Below are 16228 nucleotides of genomic sequence, written 5' to 3'. Positions count from 1 at the left end.
CAAGGCGGCAGGCGAAAAAACCTACTAGCTATCTGTTCCCCTCGTCCAGCTGGGGGACAAGCATCCTGCTATTCTGCTGGTGGGACTGAGGCATCAGATCAATCAGATGGACACAGGGAGTCCTGTTGGGACCCCACCCTGGCCTCAATCCTATGCCTGGCGGAAGAGCTCCATTTTGCAGGCTCTGCAGGACCCAGGCTGTGTATAGTCTTTAAGGTCAGTACCAAAACCTTGAACTTGACCCAGTAACAGTCTGATAACCAGTGCAGATGTCGCAGCACCGGCTGGATATGGGCCGTCCATGGTGTCCAAGTGAGGCCCCTCGCAGCCACATTCTGTACCAGTTGTAACTTCCAGATCAAAGTCAAGTGCAGGCCCATGTAGAGCGAGTTACAGTAGTCTAGTCTGGAAGTGACCGTTGCATGGATTACTGCAGCCAAGTGGTCTGAGGACAGGTAGGGTGCTAGTAGCGTGGCTTGGCGAAGATGGAAAAATGCCGTCCGGCTACTTTCGTGACCTGTGAATCTCCATAGAAAGGGAGGAAACAAATGTCACGCCGAAATTCCTGGCAACTGGGGCAGGTGTTAGTTGCAATCCATCCAGGCATCCGTCTTAGTCCTGCCCTCTTCTACCCACCAACAGGACCTCCGCCTTGGAGGGGTTGATTTTCAGGCGATTCTACCTGAGCCATCCAGCCATTGCTTTCAAACAAATGGCAAATATATTGGGGGGGGGGGGAGTCCGTCCATCCATTAGGAAGTAGAGCTGGGTGTCATCCGCATATTGGTAACATCCCAGCCCATAGCCCCAGACCAGCTGGGCTAGAGGGCACATGTAGATATTAAAAAGCGTGGAGGAGAGTATCACTCCTTGCGGAACCCCACATGGGAGCTCGCAAGGGTCAGATAACTTATCCCCCACCGCAACCCTCTCCGTCCAGTTCCGGCGAGGCAGTGAGCCAATATCTCGTGGTTGACCACATCAAATGCAGCCGACCGATCTAACAATACGAGTATAGCAGAACCGCCCCAATCCATCAGGCGCCGGATATCATCTGTCAGGGCGACTAGCGCAATTTTCACCCCATGACCAGGACAGAAGCCAGACTGGTATGGATCAAGGGCCAAAGTTTCTTCCAGAAATGCTAGTAGCTGATCCGCCTGTATCACCTTGCCCAGAAACGCAAGATGCGAGACTGGACGGTAACTGTCGGGGTCTTGCGGATCTAGCAATGTTTTTTTCAGCAAAGGGCGCATCACTGCTTCCTTAAGTCCTTCGGGGAACTCTCCAGATGTTAAGGAGAGGTTGATAATATCCCTCAAAGGACCTCCTATCCACTGGTCACCTGATTTAAGCAACCAAGACGGACAGGGATCTAAGGGACAAGTGGTCGCTCTCACTGAACCTAATACATTTTTAATTTGCTTTGCTTTGTTGGTATGCATTGGGATATTTGTGACTGCCTAGCATTGGTTAAATCAAAGTCTATTTTTAATCTCAAAGTTTTAAAATAGATTCAAAGTGACCTCTGGATGAAACACTTCATATTTTAGACTTGGAGGCACCATAATATATTTAAACAGACATTCACAGGTGAACTACAAAATTGTCTTCATAAAGGAAGAATTAGGGCTAGCTAAGTTATAACTAGCTAAATGTGAAGACCATGAGAGGCAAATATATAATGAAAGTTCCAAGTTTATTTAGTGGTAGTAAGAGCTTCAATACTTCCTTATTTTTACTTGCTAATCAAGAACTCCTTTATGACTAACTTATCAAGACTTAAATATTTTCTGGTAACACTGTTTTCAAATAAAAAATCTTCATCACAACTCCAGTTATATCTGCAGTGAAACATACAAAGGAAAATAGTCAAACAAAGTTCATTGACACAATGCATTTTACTTGACAGCTAACTTCAAAGTGTACATCAAAGTGGAACAGCCAACATCAAAGTATATTTACCTCATCTAGAGCTTTAACGGGCACATACTCCCTTCAAACTCTCATTGATATTAGTAAGCTGTGTGTGCAGCTGTAAGAAATAGTGCCCTACACAGGTGTGAGGGATTAACTAACACTGCTACTTAAAACTGTATTAAATAATTTTTAAACATGAGTGTTGCAATATGAAGTTTTAACTTTTGAAAATGAATCACAAAAGTTGTTGACTATAAAAAGTATGACAGCTCTAATTCATTATTTATTTATTTATATTTATTTATTTATTTAGATTTCTATACCGCCCATTTCTCTGCAGCTCTGGGCGGTTTACACTGAACATTATATAACTTACATGGGACATTAACATCAAAACATTTAAATTCCTACCTGCTAAGATTAAGTTTAATGATGTTACTGGTTTCCTTCCTCAGCAAAATTCTATCCAAATCAATTTTTTTGATATGGCTTGGCATTAACTGTTTCCAGTATAACAAACTTGAAGTCACCAGAGGCGTGATTTGCTTGCAAATAATGCTCAACCATAGGAGCTTCTTTAATTTCATTATTAATTCTTGATCTATACTCACCAATTCTTAATTTTATAGGTCTGATTGACTTATCAATGTAATATTTGTGACATTTACATATCCAGAGGTAAATGCAGTTTTTAGTGTTGTAATTGGTAAAGCTGTTCAACTATGAATAAAAATTGCAAATTAAAGGTGGCAACTGTGGCAGATTGCTTAACTGATAATTTTCTGATTCTTATCTTAAGTCACTTCATACATTGGTCAAGAAAACAGGGGTAACAAGATTCTCACAACCAAGATATTTAATTATTTTTATTTAAATACAAATCATATTTTTCTAATTGTTAATCATTTTATGTTCATGTAGAACATCATACATGTTCCCCGTTGGCTAGTCCAATGTCACCTCATTCCTTCTCCTCCAACCCATCTTCGAGGGACTCTTCTCCTAGTCGAGACTTTTCTCCTGCTGTAATAAATCCAAAACCACCAATCATCATCCACCGAGCTGGGAAGAAGTATGGCTTCACGCTTCGTGCCATCAGAGTCTACATGGGAAACAGTGATATCTACACAGTGCATCATATGGTTTGGGTATGTTTCCATTGAATGTTAATGGGGTTTTCTCAAATATAACATGACTTGGAATGAACTGGAGGCAGTCCACTCTCTAGGAAGTCCACTCTCATCTCCATTTTTTTAAAGACTTTCTGTCAGTATTTTCTGTAATCTTCTCAAGAATTGTGACTCCTTTCTGCACAAATGTTCTGGGGGTGCATATACTTCTTATCATGGCTGCTCTAAGATACACTAATAAGGATGGTCTGCCTCACCTACCTTAGGTTTCTTCATAATCCTGCGTTGAGCAGGGGGTTGGACTAGATGGCCTGTATGGCCCCTTCCAACTCTATGATTCTATGATTCTATGATTCTATGATACATCGGCTTCGAGTTGATTACATTCCATTGAGCATCATTGTCATCTTATTGAATTAACTAGAGATTTGGAATTTTGTTCAGCTGTGGGTTATACAGCCTTGCTGTGTGCTTGCTGTTTCCCCCTTCACCAATATTCTCAGTTTTCACATTTGTGCTTGCTTTGCATTCTTTTAAAAATAATGTGTGGCTGTTATTATAGCCATTCTCCCTACACCAAATCACAGAAATGTTTGCCATTTTGAATTGCAAAGTACTCACAGGTGAAAAGGAAAGGAAGGTAGTTTCATTATATACTGTTATTACACTCCATGAGTCGTTCCCAAGAGTGGTGGGATAAAAATCCAACAGTAAATAAATAAATGGAGATTGTTTTTTAAAGGGAATAATTTGGATACCATATTAACATGGAATAGAATTTTCTATCAAGATTGCTTCTGTTAATCTGTCTTTGTTCCATTGATCAAGGAATGTGTAGAAAATTTTGGTACATAGCTAAACACAGAACATGTGACAGACAGAAATAATGTCATTTCTGGGGTAGCTTGCTTTCATTGCTGCAACTTTTTACTCTTTTTTACCTTCTTCTGGCTGCGGACTGCTGGCGGTGGGGAGGGCACTCCCGCACATGTGTGCATGTGCAGCCGGGCTGTGCATGGGCATTTGCGCCATGCGCGGCTGCAAACGCACATGCACGGGAGTGCTGTGCATGGGCGTTTACGGTCGCGCATGGCACAAGCAGTCATGCGCGACCCAGCTGCGCATGCGCACATGCATAGAAGTGCCGCATAGGCACGTTTGCGGCCGCACATGGCACAAATGCACATGCGTGGCCCTGCTTCCCTCTCCCCCCCCCCCCCACAAAAAGAAGCTTGCTGGGCCATAAGCTAATCGGCCGCTTTTGCGGCCGAGTTGCTTGCGGCCTGGGAAGTTTCTTACTGGGGGGGCGGGGAGAGGGAGCTGCGGCCCGGTGCCAGGGCCTTCGCAGCCCGGAAGTTGGGGACCACCGACATAGATAATGATAGTGTCGTATGCTTTTCAGATAAGAGGCCACAAATTTAATGCCAGTTAGAGGAATGCTGGTAAACGACCTTAGGGATTTATTATATGAGATCCTAGTGGATTGCTGCTAGACTGAGGGTCTAGAAGTCTGAGTGAATGTAATGCCACTCCATGTCATCCTCATAAGTCATTGGAAAACATTAAGCATTTCAGTGATTTCCATGTGTGATCCACAGTGTAGAACAGTTGTGCAAATGTCTCAATTACAGGTATGTGTGGGGTGAGTTAATAGAAGGGGACAAAACTGTTTTGGAAATCAGTGTTTTCTCCTTGTTTTCTGTCATTGGCAGCATGTGGAAGAAGGTGGCCCTGCGAATGAGGCAGGTCTCAGAGAAGGAGACTTGATAACCCATGTGAATGGAGAGCCTGTCCATGGATTGGTGCATACTGAAGTGGTAGAATTGATCCTAAAGGTGAAGATTGGCCTTAAAAAGATGTAGTATGACTGGTGCAGTATATATAAACCCAGATGTTCTGTAAAATGCAGCTTCAGGGTATTTAAAATAATGCAAGAGACTTTTAAAGTTATTTGGTATATAGAAATCTGCCCACACATACTTTGCAGTTAAGTTTCAGCTTATATATTATATTTTGTTTTTTAAAAGGCATATAATTCAAAACTAGTAGCATTTTAGTAATTCTGTATTATATCACCTTAAAGAAAACGTACTCTGATTAGGGTTGGGCGCTTTGGCATCCAAAGTGGCTGATTGTGCCCGAAGCAGCCAGCGCCATGTTGTGTGTGTGTGAGGGGGAAACATGCGGGTGTCGACTGCGCCTCCCCTCCCCCCTGCGACATGGCTGCTTTGGGTGCGAGCGGCTGCTTCGGATGCCAAAGCGCCCAACCCTACTCTGAATTATTATTCCAATGTTTAGCCTACTGGCAATGATGCAAAATTTTTGCCTGAGTTGTCTTTGTGCATTTCCACTTAATCAGTTTCCAGCACAGCAACTGTGCAACTATTATTTATTTGGCATGAGAGCTTTTTGGTTTCTGTTCAAACGATATCTTGTTGGTGGAAAGTTTCTTAGTCCAGCTTTGTGGCAATTTAAATTTGGAGTCGTTTCTGGAATTGCTCAAGTATTAAAGGAACCTGTTGAATAGTATGAGTGTTAGATAGCTGTTGTCAGAATGTTGTCCTATGCAGTATCATGATCCAAATGCTAGAGTTCACCTGTAAAGCGGGAACCTGTACAGGAGCTTGAGATATTTTGACTCATGTCAAAATAAGTGTAAAGAAGGCCTCATCAGTTTCACCTCTAGCTTCATTCAGTTTTCAGACTTAACTGTGAGATTTCAGCTCAGAGCTCAGCTTTCTTTGCAGGTACAACATTCTCCCTATCCTGTCTGAACACTTGTTAAAAAGTGTTTAAAAACAGTGGGAGAAGAGAGCATGGCACTGTCCCACTCTAATCCATCGTGATTGCCCTAGGTACCACATGTGCCTTTTATTTGGGATTGTGAGAAATATCTTGCAAATTCTAAAACGTAGTAGGGGAAACAATTTGAACAACTAAATAGCCAATGAAGTAATATTAACATGCTTCTGTTCCCTTTACTGTATTTTGATGCCAGCTCTTTAGAGGGGGGGAAATACTAGGGAGACAACTAGGTTATAGCATTGAAACAGAGATGTGCTGCTTGACAGAATCTGTCAAGAATTCTAGCATCATGGGTGTGGTGGAGTTGTGTTCTGATTCATTTGCTTTCTGGGTATCTCACAATGTTTGTATTAAAATAATAAAAATCACACTTAAGAGCTGATCCTCTCACTGCTTTTGTCTCTTTCCAAGTCAACAGTGTGCTTAACTGACTCTTTTTCAACTGTCAGTTCCCAACTGTCATTTTAAAACTGACTCCACAGAATTCTGTTTGGCCTATCACCCAGAGTTTTTCAGACTCTCTTAGGCATTATACCCTGACAGCCCATCACAGCAATATTAATATTGTTTTCTCTTGATTGGCAGAGTGGCAATAAGGTATCCATATCAACTACACCCTTTGAGAATACATCAATCAAAGTAGGGCCTGCTCGAAAGCCCAGTTATAAATCCAAGATGGCTCGAAGGAACAAGAAAAGCAAAACAAAAGATGGCCAAGATAGGTAAGAGATACTTAATTGTGAAAAATAAAATGTACTAAAATAATTTCTAGAAATAAGCTGCTGGTGGTGAATGTTGTTTTTGTATTTTTAATTGTATCGAGCCAGTGATACACAGTTTGAGTAAAATTTGTGCATGTATAAATGCTTACAGTTATCATCTTCACTTTTCCAGTAAGAAGAAGAGCTCTCTGTTCAGGAAGATTACCAAACAGGCTTCTCTGCTGCACACCAGCAGGAGTTTATCTTCACTCAACCGTTCTCTGTCTTCTGGGGAAAGTGTTCCAGGTTCACCTACTCACAATCTCTCCCCTCGTTCACCAACACAGAGTTACCGATCTACTCCTGAGTCTGTACATTCAGGTAAAAGGAGAAATGTGGAATGGGGAGAGTGAGACACCTTTACCCAATTCCATCAGTAATTAAGTGTCTTCTCCAACTGGAGAGTGCAGGATGCTATCCTTATGAACAGTTCAGGGTTCCAAAAGTTAGTTTTGATCTTACTGAGGAAGCTGAAAGAGCTTGAGTGTTGCAAATTCATAAGAAGATAAGAAGAACCCTTCTGAATCAGACTACAAGTCCATCTAGTCCAGCATCCTGACTCTGGAGAGCCAATAACAGGGCATAGAGTCCGGGGCCTTTCCCTGATGTTGCATCCTGTCTCTGCTACTCAGAGATTTACTGAATGTGGAGGTTACCTTTAGGCACCATGGCTAGTAGCCACTGATAGACTTACTCTTTATGAAACTGTCTAACTTCCTTTTAAAGCTTTATATATCTGTGGCTATTACTATATCCTCTGCTAATGAATTCCACGCATTAAGCACTCGGTGACTAGAGAGAAATTTCCTTTTGTCAATCTTGAATCTACTCACTGGTTCCCCCTGAGTTCTAGTAGTCTGGGAGAGGGAGGTTTATAAACTTCTATCACGTGCTTCCTTATTTGTGTCTCTTGTAAAGTGCAAAGTCCTAGTCTGTCTAGTCTTTTCTCACAAGATAGGTACTTGTGAGTACCCATAACTATCTTGGTGTAGTGGTTAAGAGCAGGAGATTCTAATTTGATTCCCTGTTCCTCCACATGCAGCCTTCTGGGTGACCTTCGGCTTATCATAATATTGATAACTAGGGGCAAAGCCCGTTGTATCCAAGAATACAACGGGTGCTAGAGCTTGGCAGTGGGAAGAGGAAGGGGAGGAGTTGTCCAGTCTGTAAGGGCATGGGGTTGAATGTGTGTGTTGTGTGGGAGGTTGTGGTGGCATGGTGGCAAATGAGGGTATGGGTGTGGAGATATGGGTGTCAAGAACCTGTGGTGTGGAATGTTCGTTGAGTGTGGGAGAGGACTGACTTTTGGGAGTTTTGGCATAGTGGTTACAGATGAGCTTTCCAGAGCCATGTCCTCAGATATGTGAAGGGAAAATCAGACTGGAGACTGTTCTTAGGGGAAGATTACATGGCAACCAATTCCTCTCAGTTCTGCGTCATTTCCCTTCTTGTGTGAATTAGGCCACATTCACCGAAATGCCCCTCTGCCCTAATACACATGGGGTAGTCATAGTACACAGGTGTCCACCTTGTTCCTTCTGTCTCCCATGTTTTCACTGTTGGTAAAATGTTATGTGCCCACAACGGATTTTTGTACCCTATTGCTTACTACCCAAAGGAGTCTCAAAGCGGTTTACAAACACCTTTTCCATTCGTCTCTCCACAATAGTCAACCTGTGAGGTATGTGGGGTTGTGAGAGATCTGAGAGAACTGGGAATGGGCCGCAGTGACCCAGCAGGCCTCAGGTGTCTCAAAACATTTTCCAGTCGTCTTCCCTTTCTCTCCCCATAGCAGACTCCACATGAGGGAGGTGGGGTAGCGAGTCTCACAGGGAAGCTGGCAACCCTAAGAGGAAGACTCTCTGTGCACAGCAGTCTTGACCTTAGTAAGGTTTTTTATACTGTTTTTTTATTTGCCAGGCCAAGGTTATTTGCCAGGCCAATAAGTCAGGTCAGTTACTATGTGTCTCCAGACATTTACTTGTTCGCTATTTACAGTTTCAGGCTGTAAATACTTATTTAGATCTTCCTGCACTTTCCATACTCACAGGACTGATGCTGGTCTGCCTGTCTGCACCCCAGAATACAAACAGTTGCTGGTAAGGGCTGGCCATAACCCATAGGCCAGGAGGGACACACCTGCACCACTCCCTCCCAACTACAGGCAAAAATGGCTCATTTGAAGGCTGGACTCTGAGGCATTGTATGATTTTTAAGTCCCACCTCCAAACCTCCAGGAATATTTCCAACCCAGGGGTAGCCAACCTACAGGTGTGGCCTGGAGAGCTCCTGGAATTACAGCTCACCTGCAGAGTATAAAGATCAGCTCCCCAGGCAGAAAGGGCTACTTTGGACAGGGTTGTGGTAGAGACGAAACATTTAAGGCTTCCCACACAGGTTGTTGTTGAATTGAAAGACTTGAGGCCTACTGCACAGGGTTGTTGTCCAGATGAAACAGGAGACAAAAGAACCAGTTTCCTCTGCAGAATAATGCTGTGCAGTGGCCTCAAATCTGCAGAGAGTTGCAAGGAACACATGGCTTGGCTGTGTCTAACCTCCGGGCAGAGCAGTATTTTAAGTGAGAAGGGGCTTTTCTGTGGCCTCCCTGTCAGGCAACTTTTTGGCAGAAGGAGAAAGTCCCCCCCCCATCAAAAGGAAGGCCCTCAGGCTCCCCTGCGTTGCTCTTGGAAAGGCCTCCTTCCCTCAGTCAGGGCCTGTCAGAGGCTCCTTCGCAGCAGGCCTGAAAGGGGGGAGGGGAGGGGGAGCACTCTGCAGCCTCCTGCCAGCTCTGTCAAGGTTCTGAGGCAATTTACAGTTGGACATGACAGTCAGGACAGCCATGGGGCAAAAAGGGCTGGCACAGCCTCTGTTCTCAACCCCCTTGGCAGCCCTACTGACCTCCTCTCCCTGCGGTGGTCAGGAGCAGACTGGCAGCCAGACTGGGCTGGGTGAATGGAATTTTGGTCTGTCCTGGTGAGGGGCCAATAGGAAGGCGCTTTGCGCGCCTCCCCATTGGCTGCTTGGCCCTGGATGGATACTCGAAGGGCTCCAGATTGGGCCCTCTGAGTTTTTATCCTGGACAGGGCCCGCCCTAACTCCTCCCCAGGTGGCCTTACCCTTTTATTTAATACCACAGGAGCGATTAAAGATGGTGTTCTTACAGAACAATCCTGTCACTCTCAGCCCCACTTACTTCACAAAGTAATTGTGATGAGAGGAAGTGAAGGCAATTAGAAGCCGTTTTGAGACTTCTTAGGGTAGTGAAAGCTGGAGTACAAAAGCCAATTTTTCTTTTAGTTGCTCTCTTCTATGCTTTTTCTAGCTCTGTGATGTCCTTTTGGAGATATGGTAACCAAAACAGCACACATTCTTGCAAATGAGGCTGCTTCATAGAGTTGTACAGGAGCATTATAACTGTAGCATGGAACTGCTTTGCAAGTAGGTTCTGGAAGGTATAGTTTGGAAGTGGGTCCCACTTAGTGAACCAATTGATTGTATATACATTTGACAGCATTTCCTAATGCCTTTACATGCTTGACTTTTAATGTTACTTCTCCACCCCACCCCCCCTTTTCATTATTTGCAGTTGGTGGAAATTCTTCTCAGAGTAGTTCGCCCAGCTCCAGTGTTCCTAACTCTCCTGCCAGCTCAGGACATATCCGACCTAGCTCCTTGCATGGGCTAGCACCAAAGCTTCAACGGCAGTATCGATCCCCAAGACGTAAATCTGCAGGAAACATTCCTCTTTCACCACTTGCTCACACTCCCTCACCAACCCCACAGTCCACTTCACCTCAGCGATCTCCTTCTCCTTTGCCAGGGCATTCAATTGGCAGTTCAAATATCATGCAATCTTTCCCTGTAAAGTTACACTCCTCCCCACCTCTTGTCCGACAGATTTCAAGGCCCAAGAGTGCTGAGCCACCAAGATCCCCTCTGCTGAAGAGAGTCCAGTCAGCCGAGAAACTGACCAGTTCTCTGACTTCAGAAATAAAGCTGTCCTCTTCACGCAAGCACAGCTTGGATATTTCCCATTCTGAATTCAAGAAGGAGATGCTCCAAAGAGACCCAGGTCTCCAAAGTTGGCAGGAATCAGTGAATGAAGATATAGGAGGTAAAGTTGGTCTTGCAGAAAAGGGGACACTGCATAAACCTTCATCCAGAAAACTGGGAACCATTCGGCAAGACAGGGTGGAAAGAAGGGAGTCTCTACAAAAACAGGAGGCCATCACAGAGGTAGATTCTTCTGAAGATGAAACTGATGAGGGATCAGAAGATAGTCAAGATGGGAAAAGATTGGACAGGCCAACCTTCAGCAGAATCCACCACGTTGCTGATCCATTCACTGAGGATCAAAGGAAGCATTCTTCCAATTTGGAAAGCAAAGATAGTATGGAAGATGATGCCTTTCTTCCTGAGGAACCAAAAACTGAAAATTTGCAGGAAGGGACAAATCAGCAACAACCGAAAGATATGGCAAGGTCACTGCAGACTGTCACAGATGAGTCACGGTCTGAGGTTTGTTTAAGAATTTCTCCTGTAGAACAGTCTGGTGACTCTGAAATATCTAGAACAGTAGCAATGTCTCTAAAAGAAAATATCCCCAAACTTGTTTGTCTAAAAGGTACCAGTCTTGAAAACACTAAAGATTCGAAAGAAGCTCCGCTTACCCAGAAAAGCACGCACGGTCCAAAGCAAGTACAGTGCCTCCCTGTGAGACTCATACAGCTTGGTCAAGGTGATTGTTCAGGGTTGGCAACTGGGAAAAATAACTTGAAGGGATCTGGTTCCTCAGAAACCACTTACATATTGTCTGAAGATACTAATTCTTTGTTAGCACTTTGTTCTTGCCCAATGGGCAAAAGCTCTCTTCCACTAGTAAGCCAAATAGACTGCAAAGATGCATGTCAGAAGCAGGAGCTCCAGACTACCAAGAACAGCACCAGTATTCCAGATCTGGCAACAAATAGCAAGACTCTTGGACAAAAGTCTCCTAATTCTGAAGAACAGCCTGAGTTGCCTTCTGTAGAGGCAATTTCAAAAAACACAGATCAGGAAAACAATAAAAACTGGAGTCCAATTCCCAAACTTGATGCCTCAGTGGAAAACAGAAAAGCAGTTTGGTCAGGTAACTTAGAAATGGGTGACAAAGGTATATTGGACACAGCAAATTTCAGCATGTCTTCATGGATATTTCAAGAAACAAGAGAAAACTTCCCTCAAGAGGAATTGTTTTATGGAGAACAGTGTGCATTGAAGCAAGAAATGCAGGAGACAGAACAAAGTTCAAGGCCAGAATCAGGCAAAGCTTTCAGTGCATGTGGTTTCAGTAAAATGTGTAGTTCCACCATAGAGTCAGAAAGCCTAGCAGTGTCTTGGGAACCAATGTGTGTAATGGGAATGAAAGAAAAGCAAGTTTTTTTGGCACCTGAAACGTTGGGAAATATGTGGCAAGCACCTCCATCTGAAGATCATCTACATGGCATTACTAAGCAGAATGTGAAAGTGTCTTCAGGACCAGGAAGAAGCCTGAGCCCTAAACAGGAGACTGCTCCATTGCCTGAAAAAATCAAAGTGATTGGAGATGAGTCACAAGCAAGAGACATCCTATTGACAGAGAACAGTGATGGGAAGAAAACATAGCAGCATCTCCACATTCTGCAGTAAAGACAGCATTAATAGAACACAAATATAAAGCATAAAACCTGTACATCTATTTTTTGTAGATATGTTTTTCACAGTCTTGCCTTTTTCATTCTTCTAATTCTATTTTTGTACACAGCATTTGCCATTTGATGCCTCTTCACAGGCTGTCTTTAAGCAAATTACAAAATAGTTTGCAAACTTCCCACTAGTTTTTTTATTTTGCCCTGATACTGGAGCATCCTATTCTCTTTCTCCTTTATATTCTTCATTGCCTTCAAAATTCCAGAGAATACCATTTGAAAAATAAGGCAGCTCACTTGAAAAATGCCATATTTTGACCAATTTTTGAGTTTAATCTTTGATTCCAAAATTTTAGATAATTCTATATTGGCAGAGATTAAGAAATACATTCTTGATGGCTGAGTCATCTGAAATTCTTATGTTACATCACATTTTTTTTGCTCTTGCATATCATAGATTTTTCTGCCTAGCCAAAAGAGTAACTTCATATGCCAGCTTGTGCAGTAGGACATTATACTTTAAAAAATAAGCTTTTTTTCAATTTAAATGCCAGAAAAACAAAAACACTTTTCCATTTCTTTTTGTATTATTTTTATGCACTTTTAAAAGAAGGGTGATGCTCTACCTTTCTAAAAAAATTAACGCTTGTTGCCTTATTGCCTTTGATCAGACTAGGAAATTAAAAAGAGGTTGCGGATGCTTCAGTTATTGTAACTGCTGGTGTGAATGTAGACAAGATTCCAGGATGCTTTGTTATCTCTGAAGCATTTTCAGTTGGTAAAGAGCTGGTGGGCCTTCTGATCTGGAAGAAAGGTGTATATGGATTTTAACCCCTTTCCACCATGCCATTTCCCCAGTCTCCTTCGAAATGCCTACATGTCACCATCACGTTTCCCAAACAGGGCCAATAAAAACTCCAACTAGGCATTTGAAGTCAGGTAAAGATTTAACACATAGACTGCCACAGTCTTCATATAACTTAGGCCTCAGAGGTGCTTACCAATGAAAAACACTCAGAAGATCGCATTATGGTTCTTCCAGTATCTTGTCTAGTTTGGCAGTTTAGTGGCAAGTAGCATCCTAGCTGGGTCTGAGACCTTGCTGGAAGAAGTGAGCTTTTGCAACCACCTTATGTGCCTACATTGTTATAAAAACAATCAATATCCAGCAAATGATCTGATTTGACTTACAGTAGGAATTAATTTTCACTGATTGATTAGGAGAAGGTGGACACTTCAGTGACACTTTCCCAAGGCATTCATTAAAATTGTCCCTTGACTGCACAGGTGAACTGCAAGCAGTATGAACCTAGATCCCTTCCTGCTGTTTAATCCATTTACTACTTTTACAGAACACTTACATTTTAGGTTGCCTTTGAATGTTCAGTGATACCTGGAACACTCTGGAGTCCTGTCCCACCCAGCCCCCTTTTTCTAAAGCCAGCTAGCACTATAACAATGCACTGGTAAACCCAGCAAAATAATAACTGCGGTATTGCAACTCCATTGCTTATTGAATCTAATTACTGCTTATGAGGGAAATTGGCTAGTTTCATAAACAGCAAAGTCTTGGGAACTTACCTTGCAGCCTGGCCTAATGGAATACATCTGTATGTGTAAGCTGAGAAAGTAATTATTTGTAAAGTTTGCTGATCTGCATAGATAGGAAGGTGATCATATGATGATTTTAATAGCTCTCCAGGGCAAGCACTGCAATTAATTACTGTGTAGCTTCATTATATGGCCACGTGTTCTCATATAAAGGCTCTTCCTGCACCATTCTCTTTATGTACTTCTTCAATAGGAACATGACCTTACAATTATAATTTATGGTAATCACATTTCAGGTGTCCTTTTATTGCCCAGTTTCTTCCCTGAGGTTCCCTTTTCCCAGTTTACTCCCAGTTCTTTGGCTGAAGTTCTGGACCAACTCTTTAAAATGTGGAGTTCTTTTTACAGTAACCACTGTTTACTGGGTGTGTGTGTGAGAGAGAAGTAAAATGAAATGAGATATGCCTTTGTAAAGTGAGGTAAGTTGGCTTTCTCTTATAGCAAACTGAAGCTTCAGTACTGAAAAGTTTCCCACTATTATTTTATTATGTGATATGCTAATGTCTTTTGCTGTGCTACCAGTGCAGAAACTCTAAGCATGGGAATGTTAACATTAAGCTTCCTTCCGTCCAGCCAGATCTGTGTCTTACTAGCCTTTTGCTGCATTGCCCTTGAAACAAAGGCAAACGGGACATCAGTACATTGTTTAATTTTCTCAGAAAGGAAGTGCTGTGACTGATATGGGCTGATACCAGAGCTACTTAGAAATACACATTAATTTAAATATGGTAAAATATTAAATGTCATTGCTTACATTATATCAGTTTGAGCTCTGGGGAAAATATTGCTTAAAACATGTACAGCATTTGTACACATAAAGCGGGTCAAAGGTTTGTATCTCTGTTTTAGCCCAATGAAATATGTTGGACCACCTCATGTGCAAAATATAGGTGCCACTTAAATGACACCTTTTTTGATATGCCTCTTCCCACTATACTTAGCAGGATAGCCCTGTCATTGTTAATACTTCTGGAAGCCTTTGTTCTTCACTGCCACTCAGTATACCTACAATAAGAGCCTTCTTTTATAGAATTAATGAGTTTTAAAAAATTCTTCCAAAGCCCCATGATAATAAAGAAGATATTGTTTGGAAATTTAAAATTCTATATTTTGAAGAAATCTGACAATCATGATGTTTCCAAAGGCAGAAATTAGATCTTAAGAACTGATAGACATTGAGTCTCTCAGGAGGTGGTAGAAAAGGAAATGATCCTAGCATGAGAGGATTGGAGTTAATATAAGTTTTAAAAGTTTGGGTGGAATCTACTTTATATAAACACACTGCTCATCCATCCAACTAGCATAAAAAGCTCTTTTTCACAGTGAGTAGGCATGGTCAGAGAATTGTGTAGGTTATGAGATACGTGTAGCTATCGAAGCATTTTGCTTTTCTGCATTATTTTCCTTTCATTTGAGTGAATGTTTGGAATTCACCTTTTCTGTTGCTTCATGTAACCTTTTAAATTTTGGTACCTAATTAATGCATTCCTCAGCAATACCGCACATCGTTAAAGGTACATCTGAAACCACCAAATTAATATTTAGTGTAAATATTAGATTCTCATGTTGCTAAAAACCACTCCTGGGGCAGGATTTCTGAGACCTTTTGGTGCTTATTGTGCTACAAAAAGAATACTCACCAAGGAGCAGGGTAAGAGGAAATGACCTGTAGATATTCTTTCTCATTAGCACTGAAATAAGGTGTGATTTGGAATTTTGCTTCTTTTTTTCTTCTGTGAAAGGAAGGTGAAGTCTTTCTCTGGCTTTATCTTACTGGACGTGAAGGATGACGTGTACTTCTAGTAAATGATTTTACAAGGTTGTGTGTGTGTGTGTGTGTGTGTTTACATTGTATTTTTGTTGTTTCTGTTATTCTGGAAGCTGGGAACACAGCTTTCAACCTGGGGTTCATTCTCAAGCTGGTGCAAGCCAGCGCTTGGTTAGCAGAAAGGATAACGTAGAATGTGTTATTAGAAACTTGAACAATTGCCACATAATAAAGGTGCAATAATTTTTATTCATGTTGTACCTGCATGTTTGATGTTCAAATACTACTCTGAAATATACTTCATTTTTTTACTTAAACCAGTGTGCCTCTCTTGTTTGAATTTTCTTCATGGTGTTGCAACAATCCTATGTGTTTTCGTGTACTTATGCTGAATGATATAGTACTGTCTTGGTGTAGTGGTTAGGAGTGCGGACTTCTAATCTGGCATGTCAGGTTCGATTCTGCTCTCCCCCACATGCATCCAGCTGGGTGACCTTGGGCTCGCCACAGTGCTGATAAAGCTGTTCTGACCGAGCAGTGATATCAGGGCTCTCCCAGCCTCACCCA

At 42.3% G+C, this 16228-nt stretch overlaps 1 protein-coding gene across 11 annotated transcripts in view; it reads left to right on the top strand.

The window, feature by feature from the left end:
• MAST2 (microtubule associated serine/threonine kinase 2) overlaps nt 1-15978 on the top strand; it is a 219837-nt gene extending 203859 nt beyond the window's left edge. For all 11 annotated transcript variants that reach the window (XM_077333906.1, XM_077333905.1, XM_077333902.1 and 8 more), the window contains 5 exons: nt 2842-3068; nt 4763-4885; nt 6441-6577; nt 6750-6937; nt 10203-15978. In XM_077333906.1, the coding sequence (XP_077190021.1) occupies nt 2842-3068; nt 4763-4885; nt 6441-6577; nt 6750-6937; nt 10203-12259 (2732 nt within the window). In that variant the 3' untranslated portion in view covers nt 12260-15978. The remainder of the gene's footprint in view (nt 1-2841; nt 3069-4762; nt 4886-6440; nt 6578-6749; nt 6938-10202) is intronic.
• Nucleotides 15979-16228: the final 250 nt, after the last annotated feature.

This window comes from Paroedura picta, chromosome 4, assembly GCF_049243985.1.
Source record: "Paroedura picta isolate Pp20150507F chromosome 4, Ppicta_v3.0, whole genome shotgun sequence".
Lineage (NCBI taxonomy): Eukaryota > Metazoa > Chordata > Lepidosauria > Squamata > Gekkonidae > Paroedura > Paroedura picta.
Note: the sequence above shows the minus strand (reverse complement) of the source record. Positions and strands in the feature narration are given on the sequence as shown.